The sequence below is a fragment of the Myotis yumanensis genome, unplaced genomic scaffold, assembly GCF_028538775.1.
Source record: "Myotis yumanensis isolate MYYU_CA2020_CCGP unplaced genomic scaffold, mMyoYum1.0.hap1 SCAF_3, whole genome shotgun sequence".
Lineage (NCBI taxonomy): Eukaryota > Metazoa > Chordata > Mammalia > Chiroptera > Vespertilionidae > Myotis > Myotis yumanensis.
In genome coordinates, this window is record NW_027223754.1 from 133004555 (window position 1) to 133024182 (window position 19628).

The 19628-nt window shown below is 37.0% G+C and overlaps 1 protein-coding gene across 1 annotated transcript in view; it reads left to right on the top strand.

Annotated features, from left to right (window-relative positions):
* Positions 1-17697, top strand: part of RASSF9 (Ras association domain family member 9) — a 29840-nt gene extending 12143 nt beyond the window's left edge. The window contains exon 2 of the mRNA XM_070407606.1: positions 15360-17697. Within this exon, the coding sequence (XP_070263707.1) occupies positions 15360-16620 (1261 nt within the window). The 3' untranslated portion in view covers positions 16621-17697. The remainder of the gene's footprint in view (positions 1-15359) is intronic.
* Positions 17698-19628: the final 1931 nt, after the last annotated feature.

The following is a 19628-nucleotide window of genomic DNA, read 5'->3' on the forward strand; positions in this document are numbered from 1 at the left end:
AGTTGTCTGAATTGAAGTAGTAATCATAGAAATGAGGGCACATATTTGCGACATTTGGAAGGAAGAATAATATTCCTGGGGATGAGAGAGAGAGAAAAGAATTGAGGAAGACATCCAGTTTTCAAGCTTGAAAAAGGGACACGGGGATAATGATTACATTCAGTTAGATGGGAAATCAGGAGATGGAATAGTTTGGGATATGATAGGATTGGATGATGAATTAGTTTTTGATTGGTCAAACTTGAAGTGCCTTGGGCTATACATATGTAAATATCAAGTAAATATGCAAAGAAAGGAAATTGGGAACATGGGTCTGGAATTCAAGGGCAAAATAATTGGATTTGGGAACTATTATCATACACTTGGCTGATAAATTTGTGGGCGATATTACAGTCACTCATAAAATGTGTATAGTGAAACAATAAGTGAGTCATGGAAACCTGGGGGATGCCAATTATATCAGTTATCACTGAATAATAAAACATCCTAATAATTAGTAGCTCAAAACAAAAATTTATTATTTGTCAAGATTTTGTTGATAAACTGGATGGTTCTTCTGGTTTCACCTGGCTGTCTCCTGAGCAGTGGGTTGGCTGAGGACTAGGGTCAGATGGGACAACACATGGCTGGGTCTCTCTCCATATAGTCTTTTATCTCAGGCTTTTTCATCAAACAACAGCCTCGGTTCAGCTGCGAAGGATCTGTAGCCATTCCTGCATGACACCTACATCTGCAGAATGTGCAGAGGAAGTGAGGCCCATGCAGGAACTGAGACGGAGGAGCTAGAAAGGTAAAGGAAGAACCATGGAGAGTGCAGTCAAGAAGTCAAGCAATGGATTGCTGCAAGAATGGAAGAGAAAGGTCACAATGCATAATGTAACAAAGAGGTCAAGTCAGATCAGGGCCAAAAATGGCTATTGGGTTTGACAGTTAGGAGAGTTCTGATAAACAAGAATTGTGTTGGTTCGGGGTGGGAAAGGGTGGAAGTCATTTTATTATGGTGGGTTGTTGCTTCTCTAAAGTGATGAACTAGAGAAAGTAACTGTGGGTTGCTATTGGTAAAGAAAGATAACTGAGTGGAATATGTGGTCAACTCATATCCAGGCTATGTGACAGGGTAGTAGGAAGAACCAGAGGAAAAGGGAGAAGATAAAAAGAGATTAAGAATGAATAAACCATAAAGCAAAGTCCTCGAGGAGGTGGAGGCAGTGAAGTTCAGAGCATATTAAAGAGTTTAAGATATTGGGAAGTAAATGGATACTTTTGATATAGATAACCAGTAAATGGATACTTTTGATATAGATAACCAGTGTTTTTCTCTTATAGATGATGTTTTCAAGTATCTCCTTTTCCTTAACAAAATTATATGACAGGTCCTCGTATATTCCTGTTTCTACAAGTTACTAATTTATTGTTTCCCTTTAGGTAATTTATTTATGACTAATGTGAATAGCTAATTATTTTAGATAAGTTTCCAATTGGAGGTCATATTTTATTACAGTTTATTACAAAGTATGTTCAGAAAATCAGGGATAAAGAAGCTTATCTGGTGCCTTCAGCTATCCTACTGTATAATTCAAATTCATACATAGTTCTAGTGCCATTCAAATATGCCAACATATCTGAGAATACATTTAGAGAGGGAAGAGCAGGTGGCTGCAGGCAGATACAAGCTGAAAATCATCACCACTAGGGAATATATTTCACTGAGAACCAAAACCAATTGTGGACTTAGCTGCCAAAAGGAAAACAAATGCTAATCGCTGATATAACTACAGCAATCATTACACTAAATACTCAGGCTAGGGAATTTTCCTTTAATAAATATACTTATCCTTTGCTTTATGAAATATTTCTCTACAAAGTGCAAATCAATAAGCAACTTTAGGTGTTTGCTAGTACAGGTAACACTGGGAAGTAAGCACTAGAATTTCCAATGAGATTAAATATTTTCTCAGCATTTCATTTGGCAAATACAACATGTTAAATATTTGCATTTTGATTATAATCAATTTCTGGAATCTGAACTATGAGCTTAGTTTACTTAACCCTCAGTAGTCTCCAATACACATTCTTTACACATTCCCTTCCCTTTTCTCTGTGAATGGGAATTATGTATTAGAGCTACCCTGCAGTTTATGGAACATCTAGGGTTTTCCTTATCCTCCATGACTGGCATATATTATTACTTTCTAGAAAATTAAGCTGCCATTAATAGAGCATATAATAGTGAATTTTTCTAAAGATTTGCATATATACATATATATGAAATTTTAATTTTCAGTGTGTCTTAAATTATTATTTTTCACTGTTGCAGTTATGTATAGGATATTTTCTGAAGGACCCCAATTTGAAAACTATTACAATAAAAGTTAATGGTTTATGTTTAGTGAAAACTATTTGATAGAACTACTTTCATGCTTCATTTATTAAAACAGTGATTCAAATTTTTTTAGTGACCTGAGAAAGACGCATTCTTTATGGCTCAAAGGTTGTGTGATTTTCTCTTGCACAGACGACAGCACTGTGGTCCCCAAAATGTGACTTCAGAAGCCACTTGCCACACTCTGGGTAAAATAACCAGAGTGAGCTTGTGGCCCAGAACTGCCTCCCTATTTGCCTGCTTTATTAATTTTAATAAACTTTAGAGTGTGTGTGTGTATGTGTGTGTGTGTGTGTATGCACACACTCACACACTTTAAAGAAAGACAATCAAAATGGTCATTTAACATTCCCTTTTCAATTTTATGTACAGTGTAGGGGAGAAAAAAAATTCCTCAACCTTCTTGAGGTCCCTGGGTAGGTCTGAAAATTAAACTGACACAAAATAACAGGAAAAGAGCACACACATTTATTGTAAGTTTTATATGACTTGGGAGCCTTTCTAAGGAAATGAAGAGAAAAAAAAAGGTTAAACCTGCATATTTTTATGGTAGCTTTGATAAAGAGCGACAGGTAATGTAGTAAACTGGAGGCAACTTGGAAAGTCATGTCTGTTGGATTCTTCTTGTTATTCTGTCTTCAGAGATAACGGTGCTCATTCCCTCCAGGTGTAGGGAGGGCACTTCTCGCGTAAGGGTGTTATGACCTGTTTCATGAAAGAGGCGTGTGTGGAAAGTCTGAATGAACTTCCTGCTTCTCCCATTTTCTCCCTCTGTAAGCTAAAAATACTCAGCATATCAAGGTGCCTTATCTAGGGCTATTGTGTCCTGTAGTATATTTGCTTTACCCCAAATGCCATCAGTCTTCCTGAGGTGATCAATTTTTAAGTACAGAAAATAGCCAAAACAAACTTCAAATAGATTTAAAAAGTCAACATAACTTTTAAAGGCTGAAAGAATGGGAAACACACAATACCTTAGACAAAAAAATAACATTCATGAACAATTCTCTGAGACATAAAGAAACCTGAAACTCTCTCTTAGGTTGTTATTCAACATCTATTCTTTCAAAAATTAGAATGTTTTATATAAGAGAACCCATGACTATATACCATATCTACACTAATAAAAGAGAAACATGCAAATTGGTGTCACTCTGCAACGCCCACCAGCCAATCAGAGTGACTATGCAAATTAACCCAACAAAGATGGCGGTTAACTTGCATACACAGGTGCGGAGCGAAGACTGAAGATGACTGAAGATGGCAGCGGCCACAGAGCTGGGGCGAGCAGGAGGCTTGGGTTGCTCCTGGCGATGGAGGAAGCCAAGCTTCCCACAGGCCCTGGACTCTGCTCAAGGAGTGGCTGGGGGCCTGGATCACCAGGGCTGACCCAGGCTTCCAGCCTGCCCTGGCCTCCACTCGAGGAGCTGAAAAAAAAAAAAAAAGGGAGGGGCTGGGAGCAGCCTGAGTGGAGAAGCCAATCCTTGCTGTTGCGGTGAATCTTCGTGCAACAGGCCACTAGTATATAATGTATATTTCATGCTTTGGTTACATGAGAGAAATGTTGTTTTAATTTTTTTATTAAATACTGGTGGCTTATTGTGAGAAAAACAACATCTTATTTCATATAGTAAAGAAAATCGCTGAATTTGTGCATTGCAAATGTTTCCTGTAAGTCATGAATTTTGTGAGATGTCATACCAAGAAGGTCAACTAAGTTAAACCTGTTTCTGAATAGGTTCATGTATCTGACTCAGATTTCCTATCTTGTTTTCGAAGAGAAAACAATGAAATATGTTGATCATTATATTAGACTTAATAGAGTTGATCAATGACTTTATTCAATTCTTATTTATCCATATTATCCTTATTTTCTTTATTTCCTTGTTATCTTTATTTCCCCCCACTTATTACCTGAAGGTAGTATTGAGCAAGTACTTAATCTGTTGTTCCTCAGTTTCCTAATCTGTAAAATGAGTTTGACAATAGGACCTATCTGATAGGGTTGTGATGAAAATTAAATGAGTTTATATGTATAACCATGTCTGGTACATATTAAGCACTCAATAAATGTTTGTTATCCAGTGGATCCTTTTACACAGATTCCACTGTTCTTCTCCCCAGTCACTTTATTAGTTTTTAAGTACCTGTTCCTAACTACCAGGCCCACACATAATCATATTAAATCACAATGTCAAAGGGTCTTCTTATAGACAGTTTCCAAAATCAGCATCAATTAAATCTCTTGAGGCTCTTTAATGTAATCAGACATTCTACAAAGGGTTATGGGAATTCAGAATGAATTGAAGACATTGAGGTCAACTTCTATGTCATTTTTATTATGCATTCAATATTACTTAACTTTTATTATTGCCATTACTTTTTTATTTTTTGAAACTTTATAACATATTTGTACAGATTATATCTCATAATTTTAAAAAGTGTTTAACATGGTCTTAAAATTTTAAAATCTCTCTCTGAGATATCTTTTCTCTCTCCTAGCTGTATGACAAATTCCTGAAGATGAGGATAATCTTATCTTCCATATAATTTTATCCTCAGCATTTATTCACATTTGCTAAAATTATTGTTCCTTTGACAAATGAATGGTAAAGCAACTCATAAAAATTCATATATCCTAACTCAAAATGGATAATTTATTTGGGATTAAAATCTGTGTCCAGCTGGATCAGAATAATACAGGACACATAAACAAATAACAGATATTTAATTCTGACTGTTTTTTGATATCACTTTGGATTGCATAGTGATGTGATATTAGGGAAAAATAAACTTTTATCTTTTGAGGAATATAAATGTGTTTTGAGGTTAACTAAAAATTTGAAGGGCATAGCTTGTATGATGTGTTAAAAAAATATTAGTGACACAATTCTCATTTCCTTATGAAAGGAGAAGTTAAACTGAAAAACATTTATTTACTTTCAACTGCATGGGAAAAATATGACAATATTTTTATTTAGCCAAAAGGCTGATAAAACTTAAAATATTAGTAGCCCTTGCTTTGTATTCAGCAATGAGAAAGTACAAATAACCAGATTTTTTTATATCTTTTTCATGCCAATCCATTTGAATAATAGTGACTTCAGGACGTGTTACAGTGCAGATTGTTATATTCAGTATTATTTTATTGCTAAGAAAATTTTTTCTTTATTGATTAAGGTATTACATATGTGTCCTAATCCCCGCATTCCCCCCCCGCCCAAGATATTTTTAAAAACTGTTTCTGACTTACCTAGGCATAGCTTCCATGCCTGCAATGCCCCTAACCTTTATGAGGTGATAGCAATGATTTTTTTCTCCTCTCATTTCCCAGTTATCTCTGGGACCTTCTCTTTCATCCAGTAAAGAAGGCAGGTATTATTTTGTCTTCCTCTAGAAACCTCCATTCCTTTGTCCCCTCTGTTCAGGGCAGAATGGACTGCAAAGAAGGAGTACGAGAGAAATACAATGGAAATCCCTTCAGCTGACTCTCCACTGTCTCCTTGACCATTCCCATCATGTCATTCTAAATACACTTTTTTTTACCTCCCTCCCCAAAGTTGGCAGCCAGATGTTCAAATACTATTTCTTAATGAAGAAGGGAGATTTACTAGTCTGTGGATATAAGTTTTTTTTTTCTGTGCTAAAATTAACCTTATTCTGAATAGGGTTTGTGTTTCTGTCACATCTAAATGCAAATATCAGTATTCCTTAGGACCAGCTCTGGTATCAAAGGAGGGAAGTCCAGTTGTGCAAGATTAATAATAACAATCATACCAATTGGCTATGGGGTGAGAGGAGAGGAAAAAAGTTCCATTTTATTCCATTAAGTAGAATGCCAACTTTCATCATTAATTTTAGACTACTTGAGATTAGAAATGTCTCTCTTGTAAATTTGTTTCCATATATTTTACTATTAGTTTCTCAAGATGAAAGAAACAAAAGAGTAAAGGTGAAGCTGCAATGCAAGGGTATTTTGTTGTAAATCTGGAACAGGATTGCTCAACAGCATGACTACTGACATTTTAGGCCGGATAGTTCTTTGCTGTGAAGATACTGTTCTGTGCATGGTGGGATGTTTATGTTCCTGGCCTCTACCCACTAGGTGCTAGTAGCATCCCTACACTCTAATGTGAAAAACTAAAATATCTCTGCATTTCAAAAAGTCCCCCCTGGGGTGGGGCAAAATCATCCCTGGTAGAGAATCACTGGTTTAGAAAAAGAGAATCTTCAGTTTAAAGAATAAGTAATGGTAATTTAAAGGAAACTAGAGTCTTTGGGTGGTGGGACAGGACTCAGGTATTCCCCCTAAGGCTTCATAGTTCTTTACCCTTCAATCTGATGTATCCTTCATTAAATCAGAAGTGTGGTTCTGCAGAGTTAAGCAATAAAAGCTCCTATACATGGCAGCTAGATTGTGTCAGTAGCATACTTTCTGGACTGGAAATAATTGTGTCATAAATTCTATGGAAAAATGCATTTTAACATCCAAATATTTTCTATAAATATTTATAACTAGAGGCCCAGTGCACGAATGGGGTCTGACCGGCCTGCCCCAATTGGGACCAATTGGGTCCGGCTGGTCAGGGGGAGTGGCCGAGGGTGGTTGGCCAGCAGGCCCTGCCCCCGACTGGGGGGAGATATGGGGCAGGACCGGCCAGGAGGAGAGGACATGGGTGGTGGCTGGCCGGCCCACCCCCTGGTCGAACTCCCAGTTAAACTCCTTGTTGAAATTCCTGTTGAGGGGACAATTTGTATATTAGACTTTTATTATATAGGATTGTATTATAACATAGTTCTAAAGATAAAAGTCCATACAGAGGTCCATGTATTTTTCATAAGTATCTATAGCTTGCATTCTGATGTTCATATACTGGCATTTCTTGTAATTATTTTTAATAATTTTCCATTTTAATGATTCTTCTATTTTTAAAAGTAGAGTTAATATGAAATATTGTCTTGATAATTTGATACATCAATTTTCAATAAAGTAATGATACTCTTTGATTTAAACTCCTTCTTTACAACTTCAGTGCCTTTTTCCTCTCCACAAGTGAGTAAACATGGACAAATGTTGCCTATCTATCTCTGTCATTACTAGGAATCCTTTTTCTGTAAATATACATTTTATGGGATCTTCAAATTAGCATTGAAATATCATTCAGTATTTTATATTAATAGCTTTAAGTATAGATTTAAATAGCTTACTTATTCCTTAATGCTTTGTGCATAATAGTTACTCAATTGAGGTTTGTTGAAGAAACGTTTTTATGAATGTTGCATTTGTATTTATAAGCCAGGTTATCTCCTCTCATTTTGGTTAAAGCCGATGCTTTTCTACCATCCACATTAAGCTTACCATATGCTGCCATTCTCTTTGTCCCTACTGCCTTAATATTATGGATTCAGATACATAGAAGTCCCTCAGTACTTGCCTTTATATTGGACTAGAGGCCTGGTGCAAGAATTCATGCATAGGTGGGGTCTGGCTGGCCTGCCCCTATGGGGGGCTCATCAGGTCAGGCTGGTGGGTGGGAGGGGCCACGGGTGGTTGGCCAGCCAGCCCTCCCCTGATCGGGGTGTTGGGGGCCAATCAGGGGTGGGGTCATGTGAGTAGAGGAGCGGTGCACTGTTGGTGGCTGGCCTCACCCCTGATCAGGGTGTTGGGGGCCGATCAGGGACCGGGCCAGGAGGGGAGGGAGGCAATCAGGGCCCAGATCAGGCTGGTTGGCTGCCGCAGTGCACATCATAGCCACCAGTTGTCCCGGTCATTCTGGTCGTTCCGCCATGCTGGTCACTGTGCTTTTATATATATAGATGTTTAAATGAAAGTTAAGGAAGGCAAATTTTAATCGAATCAGGAACTTGGTTGATTAAAACAGGTGGGTCATTAATTTTATGGTGAAAATGCATTGAGATTCAAGCAGTTAATTTAAAAACAACTTTTGAAATAAAAGCGGTTCATAAATTGAAAACTATTTGTAGGTGGATAGCCATAATGACTTTTAGGGAATAGTTCTAAAGATAAAGTAACATCTAATTGGAAGGAACATTTCTGCTTTCTAGCTTTGTGACTTTAGGCATGTTACTTGCCCTCTCTTTGTCTCAGTCCTCTCATCTGTAAAATGGAGATGATATTATTAACTACCACATACATGAGTTCTTAAAATCAAAGGATGCTGCAAACCAAGAAACATATAAAATAAAAAGTAACTTAGCTGAGTTAGAAATAGTAAATATCAAGAAACATCTTCATTATACAGAAAAAAAACTTTAATTGCACTATTAAGTAACATCAAGTGTGCAAGGGCAGAGTATGAGGAGCTAAAAAGAAAAAGAAAAGAATTAATAATATTAATCAAATTGACAATGAAGAATGGAACTAAAATACTGGGATAAAATTAAAAATAGAAGTGAATGACTGAGATAAAACTTTATAAATTAAAGCTCTATGGTTTTTCAGTTTTTACATGGTTAAAGTACATTCTCTGTGAAGTTTAAGATCCAGTAAAATTTTTATCACTTCTCCCCAACAAACATACAGTAAAGCAAAGCAAAACAAAAACAATACTCTTAGACATACAGTGTCTGTATTTATTTTGATTTTGCTGCATTATAATTGGAAGCTATATGACTAACTACTAGATTTGAATCATTAGGTAAGAACTGTTTGTTACATTATATTACATGACAAACCAATTTATGTAGTCTAAGTTTGTATTTTTAACCTTTATTATGTATGTGTTTATAGATGTCATTATTTATACTAGATAATAAATTTCCATTGGTTTGGAAGGAAACATTATTTTTAGTCCCAATTCTAGTGTTAAATTCTTTATTTATATCAGATGACTAGATTTGCATGGGTCTATGAAGAAATAAAAACAGTTACTTCTAAAATATTGTAATTAAGATCAATAAATTGGTTTAATTTTGATGAATATTTTTTATTTGAAGGTTCTTTTTTTTTTTTATATGATGCTGAGGGTTATCGTTTCTGGGAAGCACTAATGAAATAAGAAACATAGCTCTAGAATTGACACTAAAGTGTTCTCTGTCCAACTCTAGCACTCTTTCCCACAATAGGCCAGGGACAATGTCTTATAAATAGTATTGTCTTTATACAATCCACATTTCTGTGACAGTGCCAGACACACAGGAAGTGCTCAGCAAATATTTGTCAAATGAATGAATAGAAACTCAATCAGAGCCATACTATAAAATAAATATAGTTTTCCCAAATCCTAAGCATGTTAACAAAGCAGAATTTTTTTAAAAATATATTTTATTAATTTTTTTACAGAGAGGAAGGGAGAGGGATAGAGAGTTAGAAACATTGATCAGCTGCCTCCTGCACATCCCCTACTGGGGATGTGCCTGAACCAAGGTACATGCCCTTGACCAGAATCAAACCTGGAACCCTTCAGTCCCCAGGCCGATGCTCTATCCAGTGAGCCAAACCGGCTAGGGCTACAAAGCAGAATTTTAAAATGATGAAGCTTATACTAGGTGTGAAAGATTTATTCCCTAAATTCAATAATGAGCAGTCATTGCTTTTAAATATGTTCAGTCAAGCGGCATAATTTCTGAAAATTTTCTGGTTTGAATAACGCTTGTAAAAATTACACAAAACATTTAGAAATAATGGTCCCAAGAAAATATAAGGACGTTTAGGGCAGACTTAAAAGCAAAGGCTGGAAAGGATTGTGAGGTTATTAATAAAGGCACTAACTTCCTCATATGTTATACAGAAATAAAAATATCTTTCTTGATTGTGAATAATACCCATCAGTGTTATATTATCCACATGAGCTGAAAACTAACAGATCTCTAGGGAAAGACATAATATACAAGAACTTGAACCTTCCAAACAATAAGAATTTCAATTGGAATAGGGGTCATGAAAGTATTAGAGAGTTGGCACATAAGTGGTTATTATTATTCTAAAGAATCTATTCACCTCTGTTTCTCAGCCCTCTTCACAGATATAGCGTAGGGTTGAGTTTACCCAGAACTGGTGTTTCCAAGCCGGAAAGTAGAATAAGACATAGGAACTACTCCAAGGAGATAACAATAACTGCTTCTATATATGTGAGAGTTTTGTCAGCTAAGGGAGGCACCAGGCCAGTCAGAAATCCCTTTGACTAAATCAGAGTAGGAATAAGATTAAGAAGAAAAAGACACAGAACATAACACCTATCCACACACTTTCTTCCAAGGCTGGCCATTGGGAAACAGCCTTCCTTGACCAGTTGAGTGCTCCAATAGGGCACTGCAGTTCCAATTGCTATCAAAGGCTAATTTATGTCATAGAGTTTCTCCTAAAAATAGTCTGTTTTATGATTTTTTTCAATTTAGTCTGCATATCTAATTCATCAAATTTATAAACTTGTTTTTCTTGTGTAATGGTTAGAACTGCATTCTGGAATCAGCTTTCTTGTTTAGGTTTGAATCCTCACTGCACCACTAACTGTGTGACCTTAAGACAGTCACTAAACCCCTCTGTGCTTCAGTTTCTTTATCTATAAAACTAGAGGCCCAGCACATGAAATTCATGCACGGGTAGGGTCCCTTGGCCTGGCCTGCGATCAAGGCTGATCTTCCCTGGCTGCCGACAGCCGGCCTTGCCTCCTGCTGCCCGTGTCTGCAGCCACCCACCCTCTGTTCCCCGTTACCCATCAGGCGATCGGAGCCTACCAGCCAGGGGGAGTAACCAAGAAGTTGGCTGTTCCCACCCACTTCTGCCCCTGCCCCCTGCCACCGGTCACCCTCTGTGTGTGGGGTGACTGGCGGGGCAAACAGGCCCGGCTTGCTCACACCTGCCTTGGTCTGGCGCCACCACCCACCCCCGGTTCCCCATTCCCCATCAGAGCCTGCCAGCCGGGGGCAGCTCCTACATTGAGCGTCTGCCCCCCGGTGGTCAGTGCACATCATAGTGACCGGTCATTCTGCCATCCGGTTGATTTGCATATTACACTTTTATATATATACTAGAGGCCTGGTGCGCAAATATTTGTGCACTGGCGGGGGGGGGCAGTGTCCCTCAGCCCGACCTGTGCCCTCTCACAGTCTGGGACCCCTTGGGAGATAAACCACCTGCTGGCTTAGGCCCACTCCCTGGGTGGCAGATGGCAGGCCCGGAACCCACGCTGGGTCGCAGATGGCAGGCCCTCTGCAGCGTCACCCCGCCCCGCTGCCTGCCGCACAAGGCAGGCCCAGCAGGTGGCGGGGTGGGGCGGGGAGCAGGGAGGGCGGATCGCAATCCACCGAGCCCCGCCCCGCCGCCCGCCGGGCCATGCACATGGACAGCAGGCCTGGCAGGCAGCTGAGCAGGCGGATCGCACTGTGCTGCCCGCCTGCAGTATGCAAATTTAACGGCCATCTTTGTTGGGTTAATTTGCATATTCTTCTGATTGGCTGATGGGCATAGCAAAGGTACAGGCAATTAACATTTTTGTCTTTTATTAGTGTAGATATGTAGATTATATATATATATATATATATATATATATATATATATATATAGATAGATAGATAATATTTGCCACCCTACAAACATTCTACCTCAGATTTGTGAGGACTAAATAACTGCTATATGTAAGAGCTTCGAACAGTGCTTGGCATATATTAAAAGTTTATAATTGATTATTATAATCTTTATTGCTGCTTTTTTTTGAGAGAGAGAGAAGAAGGGGGGAGACATCAATTGGGTATAGGCCCCAATGGGGGATCAAACCTGTAGCCTAGGTATGTGCCCTGACTGGGAATCGAATCTGCCACCTTTTGGTATCTAGGACAATGCTCCAACAAGCTGAGCCACACCATCCAGGGCTGCTGCTTGTTGTTTTTAATAGTATTTATTTTAGAGTTTAACACTAAAGGCTAAAACATTATCTATATATATAAAAGCCTAAGCAACCAGTCAACCAAACAACTGAATGACCAGTCGACCAGTAGCTATGACACACACTGACCACTAGGGGGTAGACGCTCAACATAGGAGCTGCCCCCTGGTGGTCAGTGTGCTCCCACGGCCAACTTCCCATGGTCCCTCCCCCCCGCCGGCTGGCCCCGATTGCTGGCTAGGCCGAGGGACCCCACCCATTCATGAATTCATGCATCAAGCCTCTAGTATAAAATAAAGATGTCCTTAGTTATAACACAATAGCTATTGCCATTATCTTATGAGACGAATAATTATGACAATTACTCTATTTTGTTATTTTTACCATGACTTATAAAAATTCATATGGAAGTTAGTTGTAATTTAACATACAGTATGTACATTGAATTTGTGTTACTTCTTTTCAAATTATCCAAGTTAGTTAGTAAACTCCTAACTACACAGTGTATAAAAATGTTTGTTAAATTTGAATATTTTATATACATGCTTAAAACATATCAAGGTAAGCATTAATTTAGAGGTAATGTCCTGTTAAAGTCAGTCATAAAGCAGATAGTAGTTAATTACTTGGAGAACATATTTGTTTGGTTTAGAGTGTATTTGTGTATTATTTTTCTAGTAATTGAAATATGAAAGTAATTTTATCTTAATTTCTAACCTATCCTTATGCTGCTTAGAATTATTAAATGATGTGTCATAAATATCAGATATCACATTAATCCATATTGTCATTAAATGTAACATGTTTTATAAGAGAGAAATTACAACTCAGAATGACTTTTTGAACAATAACTGATAAAATTTTATTAGTACACTGAACTAGATCTAATCTTCTATGTTATTTGGTATCACCAATTTGTTCTTTCTTCTTTAGTAGTCACTTTATGATCTCAGGAGAGTCAATAACCAAAGTATAATAGTCAGTCATTTAAAATAAAGATAACAATATATGATCAATCACTATTGCTACTGAAACATAAACACTATAAACTAAATTCTAAGTGTTCAATGATTCTAGAAGCCAGGGAAAATTTTTTCGGTACGTGCTTCCTGCAGTAATATGCTTTGAAGTGCTACATAAATAAAGTGATAAATGACTAACTTTCACAGCAAGTCAATTACTACTCAAAAATCGTATGTCTTCATAAATCATATGGATTATAATTCATTTCATATTATTTGTTTTTAGCATTTTTTAAAGAGATATTATGAAAAACAGCCTTTTTTATTTACAGTTAGGATAGAAATGTGATTGTAAAACTTTGCCAAAAGGTGTAGCCTAGAAATTATGCAATTTTCTTGGTTCTTTCACTACCTATGTCTTTTTTTCTTCAGAAAACTGTTCCCCTCCCCCCATGCTCCTCTATATCATAAAGGAAATTACTATCAAGTTTTTACTTGCTATATATGTCCCAACTTGAACCACTTCCTATGATCTCTACTGTTACAACTCTAGTCCAGGCAGTCCTCATCCCTTTCTCAGACCACTCCACTAGGCTTTCAATTGAGACTTCCTGCCTTTTTTTGCCCTTTTTACAGTCTATTCCATAAACAGAAGCCAGATACACTTAAAGCATAAATTAGATCATATTCCTCTTCTGCTTAAAACTTTCTCATGGCTTCTCATTAAAACTGAAACAAAATCCAAATCCTTTATCATGGCCTGCAGGCTACGCCTGTCTTCTAGATCTCATCACCTGTCATTTGACCCCTCTCTCCCACCAGCAACAACCCTGACTCCACTATCCTCAGCCTCCAACTCTAGTCACATTTTTTTTTTTCTGTCCCTGGGACATATTTCACGGTCCCTGCACGTCTGTTCACTCTTTTTGGAATTCTTCCCTTAGGCCTCTGATTGCCTTCTCATAACTTACTTTCTTATTCAAATATCACCTTCTTAGAGAAGTCTTAAGTCTTAAACACTCTAAATAGACTTCTTTCAAGTCACTGTGTATCCCTTTATCCATTTAATATTTTTTCTAGCATATACCACTGTCTGATTTAATATTAAGTACACATTTGTGTCTGTGTCCTCATTTCCTTTGCTTATAGTATCTTTAGCATCTTCAGAAATATCTGGCACATGATCGGCATACAATAAACATCGATCAGATGCTCAAAACTCGGAGGGAAAGCAGGGGAGGGTGGGGGTGAGGGGGAAAGATCAACCAAAGGACTTGTATGCATGCATATAAGCATAAGTGATGGATGTGGACAACAGGGGGTGAGGGTGAGGGCAGGATTGGGGGGATGAGGGGACATTGGGGGGATAAGGACACATTTGTAATATCTTATTCAATAAAGGAAAAAAAATATTTTTTTAAAAAAAGAAAAACACAATTACTACTATACCATTTTTAGACTCATTATGGCAAAAACATCTTTAAAACTAAAAAAAAACAAAAAAAAATTTGTTGAATGAAAGAATGACAATTTTAAAAATGGACTGTTTTCAACTCTATGACTTTAATATAATTTCAGCATTTCTACCTTTGCTTCCATGGTCCTTCCTAGTCCTAAGGCTCTATCATGACTGTAAATAAAATTGACTGTCATAATATCTCTTTTAAACAATGCTAAGAAACAAATGAAATGAATTATACCCCAGATGATTTATGAAGACATACAATTTTTGAGTAGTAATTGGCTTGTTGTGAAAGCTAGTTATTTATCACTTTATGTGGCACCCTCAAGGCATACTACTCCAGGAAGAACATACGAAAAAGGTTTCCCTGAAAATTTTCTTTCTCCCCCGATTCACCTTCACTTTGATAATTGTCTTGATTGTCTTAACTCTAGCAGTTTGAACTTAGTTATATTGTGGTTGACTTCTAAAAATAAATTAAAATAGCCTCAGTTGTTTTTGATGAGAATTGGCACTTTCTGAGACCACTAAGAAAGGAAATTAAGATATCTTCCATGGTTTTAAGATTTTTCCATGGACTAAAACTTCTGATTCTTATGTAGTACCAACCACAAAATGTGTGTCTTTCAAGGGTATTTAAGTTAAACCATCTTTCTGACTTTACACAGGTGATGACAGGATTATAATGTGCTTTGTTTTTCTTTCAGATCTCCAACTAAAGACATGGATTCGGAAGAGAAGGAAATTGTGGTTTGGGTTTGCCAAGAAGAGAAGATTGTCTGTGGTTTAACTAAACGTACCACCTCGGCTGATGTCATTCAGGCTTTGCTGGAAGAACACGAGACTACATTTGGGGAGAAACGATTTCTTCTGGGGAAGCCCAATGATTACTGCATCATAGAAAAGTGGAGGGGCTCGGAACGGGCTCTGCCTCCCCTAACTAGAATCCTGAAGCTTTGGAAAGCATGGGGGGATGAGCAGCCCAACATGCAATTCGTTTTGGTTAAAACTGACGCTTTTCTACCAGTTCCCTTGTGGCGGACAGCTGAAGCCAAATTAGTACAAAACACAGAAAGACTGTGGGAGCTCAGCCCTGCAAATTACATGAAGACGCTACCACCAGATAAGCAAAAAAGAATAGTCAGGAAAACGTTCCGGAAACTGGCTAAAATTAAGCAGGACACAGTTTCCCATGATCGAGACAGTATGGAGACCTTAGTTCATCTGATTATTTCCCAGGACCACACCATTCATCAGCAAGTCCAGAGAATGAAAGAACTGGATCTGGAAATTGAAAAGTGTGAGGCTAAGTTCCACCTGGAGCGGGTAGAAAATAACGGAGAAAATTACGTCCAGGATGCCTATTTAGTGCCCAGTTTCAGTGACGGGGAGCAGAAGCTAGAATTGCAGTGTGATGGAAACCAGATTCTGGAGAGCCTGAGCAAAAGTGACGGAATCCTGCAGCTGGAGGAACAGCTCGTATATTACAGAATGCTCATCGATAAGCTCTCCGCTGAAATCGAAAAAGAGGTCAAAAGTCTTTGCACGGAGATACATGAAGATGTGGAAGGGGCAGCTGCAAGTGAACTTGAAAGCCTGAATTTAGAAAGCGTTAAGGGTGACTTGGAGAAAAGCATGAAAGCTGGCTTGAAAATCCACTCTCACTTGAGTGGCATCCAGAAAGAGATTAAATACAGTGACTCACTGCTCCAAATGAAAGCAAAAGAATATGAGCTCCTGGCCAAGGAGTTCAGTTCAGCTCATATTAGCAACAAAGATGGATGCCAGCTGAAGGAAAGCAGAGGGAAGGAGCCCGAGGCCCCCGGCAGCTGTGGGGAGGTTCCTCCCTCTTCTCAAAGACTATGTAATGTGTACGCAAATGACACAGACTCGGACACTGGCATCAGCTCCAATCACAGTCAGGACTCAGAAACCACCGTAGCTGATGTGGTGCTGTTGTCAACGTAATTGGAATGTCTTCTTTCTGACCTACTTTCGTGTTGTTCATGCTTGTTCAATTTACCAGGAAACTTTGTTTCAAATATTACATGCTGGAAAAAAAAAGTTAATCCTGTTAAAATCTTCACTAGTTAATAAAAGCTAGAGAAATGTGTAAGCTTGTTTTTGATTAAAGATATCCAAGGTGACCTCATTATTACTAGTTCAAATGATGAACTGTTTATTAGGAATGCAGCACAAATAGCTTGCAATCGTATAAGAGAAATGATTTGATGGGAGTTATAACCTCCCATAACTTCTATGAGAAATGATTTATTCAGACATAAAACAAATTCTTAATATTAGGCAGTCATATTATTCAAGCTACACTCATGAACAGTTAAAATGCTGTAATAGATTTTTTTGATGCTGTATTATTGAAATTTTTTATATCTGTAAAGTATATGACAGGCACTGTATTGTAACTATATTAATTCAAATCTTGATTCATCTCATTGATACTTATAATGTACATTATTTTTGTCACTTCCTGAACCCCTCTCTACCTTTCTGGACTTAAACAACAGGAAGTGGGAAGGGCTGCTGGTGAGACATATACAAAGACCAGCAGTGGATTGGATGGGGGTATAGATGAGAAAGGGCCAAGGGCTGCATGCAAGAGCAATTTTTTTCTAAAGAAGCTTGAAGTGACTAAGACATAAGCATATGTTTTCTCTCGCCGGCAATACCAGTCTTCTGATTACACCAATGGTCTGTGCAGCTTCATTCTTTGAAGGAGGTATGGTGTGGGTTAAAGAGAAAATCACATGGTCATAGTCCTGTTTGTTTACTTCCTACTAAAGTTGAAGGGATGCAACTCAGAGTCCTTTGAATGGGTAAAATAGAGTCTATAGGCCATTTTATCTGTGAACATGCAGAGTGCAGAGAGGAACTCACATGGACAAAAACACATTTATTCTGCTGTACTGTAATTCAGATCATCTTTGTTGTACTTCATGTAAGGTGCAAACTAAAAAAAGTACTAGCTCAATCCCCTACCCCCAATCATGCTAGTAAATATACAACAAATAAAATGAATTTTTTTTTTTTACATCCTGCCTTGACTAACAATCATTATAGTGCCAGACTATCCTTGGTTTTGCCTGGTTTTTAGTTTAGAAGTTCCTGTCTTTCTCCTGTTTTCTCTCTTTCTCCTCTCACTTCCTTGCTTCTGGCCAGTGAACATGATAAATCATATGGAAACAATTTTATTGTGCTGTTAAATGAATACTGTCACAGTTTATTTTTATTTAGCTGACACTTATCTTGTATGCCACAGCACATGTAAGTAGAAATATTATTTTACTTATATATGAATAACTAACATATGAATATTGGTTAAGATTTCCAGAATTTCTCATTTCTTCTGTTTGTTGTTATGCTTACTGTAGTGCATATTTTAATTGTTTTTTAATCTATTTTTTTTTTTATTCCTCCAACCTCCAGAGTTTTCATCAAATTTTGGGAAAATATTTTGAATTTCACTTTGGGGAAGAATCTATGTTATCAATTCTTGCACCAAAATACTGCTAAATGCTTTATATGAAGCTGACTGGCAAGAAAAGTAGGAATTTTTGTTTCAGAACAAGTACATTGATAAAGAGTAAGTAATAATGCTAACGGGTTTAATTTTTTAAAAAATGAGAAGGGATTGAATAGACATCTGAGAAAGGGTAGTTTATCTGTCTAATCTATCAAATCATTCAGCAAAATGGTAAGCTATTTAGATAGTGTTATTGTTATTTCTGGGGATCAAATTTAGATTATCATCAATGACAAACAAATTGTAATGCTTGTTCTAAAGTGAAAGTAATCTCTGGATTACACTTTAGTGAAAAATAATTTTAAAAAGTGCTTATGTGCTATAAATTTGCTTACTTTTCTGAATTAAAAAGAGATTCTGATATAGAAGCAGGACCAGACAGGTCATTTTATTTCAGAAACTTTGACTTAACTTTTGCTTTTACACAGTTAAGCACAGTGATGCATTCTAAGAACCAATTCTTCCACATTTTTATAATAAATAATGTTAAAAACTCTTATCTGGATGCAGTAAAGTTGATATTTAAATTCATTCTAGATTTTCCATTTGTTTTTTAGTTATGCAAATATATTTCTGCTTTTGGTTTATTATAATATTAAATCCCCAGATAGCATGGTGAATTTCTAATTTAGAGTAGTATACTAATACAAATAAAAATAATAAAATACAATGCACTCATCTCTGGAAACTTAACTATTCTTTATTAAATTAACAGACTTTGAATTATGAATATAGAACTTGACAGAAATGTAATATTTTAATTGATTATAGAAGTTTTAAAACAAAGTGTTTATAAATTATTGAGTAACCTGACAGGTTAACTATGCAATTGCTTTATGTAGCTAGAATCAGCAAACAAAACTGACTAGTCTTCCTTCTTATAACAAAAATTAGATTTTCACTTACTGTGCCTTGACTGTCATCCCACTTAGAATGTCTCTTTTTTTTTCATCTGCCATATACTGAAATCCTACCCGTTCTCAGTTCTCAGTCAGTAATGTTATCTCTTCTAGGAAAAATTTATTGCATTCAACCAGTTCAAATGTCTTATCTCTGAATCCACAAATATTTTAGGTGTGCTATTCAGAGAAGAGCATTTATATTGTGGCGTAGCTTATATTTACTTATGAATTTATCTAACTTCCTTCCCCCAATGTATTTTTGATTGTCTATTACTTTGTCTTTTATCTTGTTAACCCTACTCCCTCCAATCAACCTCTTTGCCCCTACTTAGTTTTTTAGCTGAATTTTGAAATTTTAGAAGATTTTACAAATGCTAAATTATAACTTTAAAAAATGTATATATGGCAAATGATGCTTGTGCATTTTATATATGCATTTTAGCAGAATATTAGCAGAAATTCTACTTGTAAATTCTTTGGGGGAAGTACTAAATCTTCATGTTGTTATGAAAAAAATTAATGTGTTATCAGTT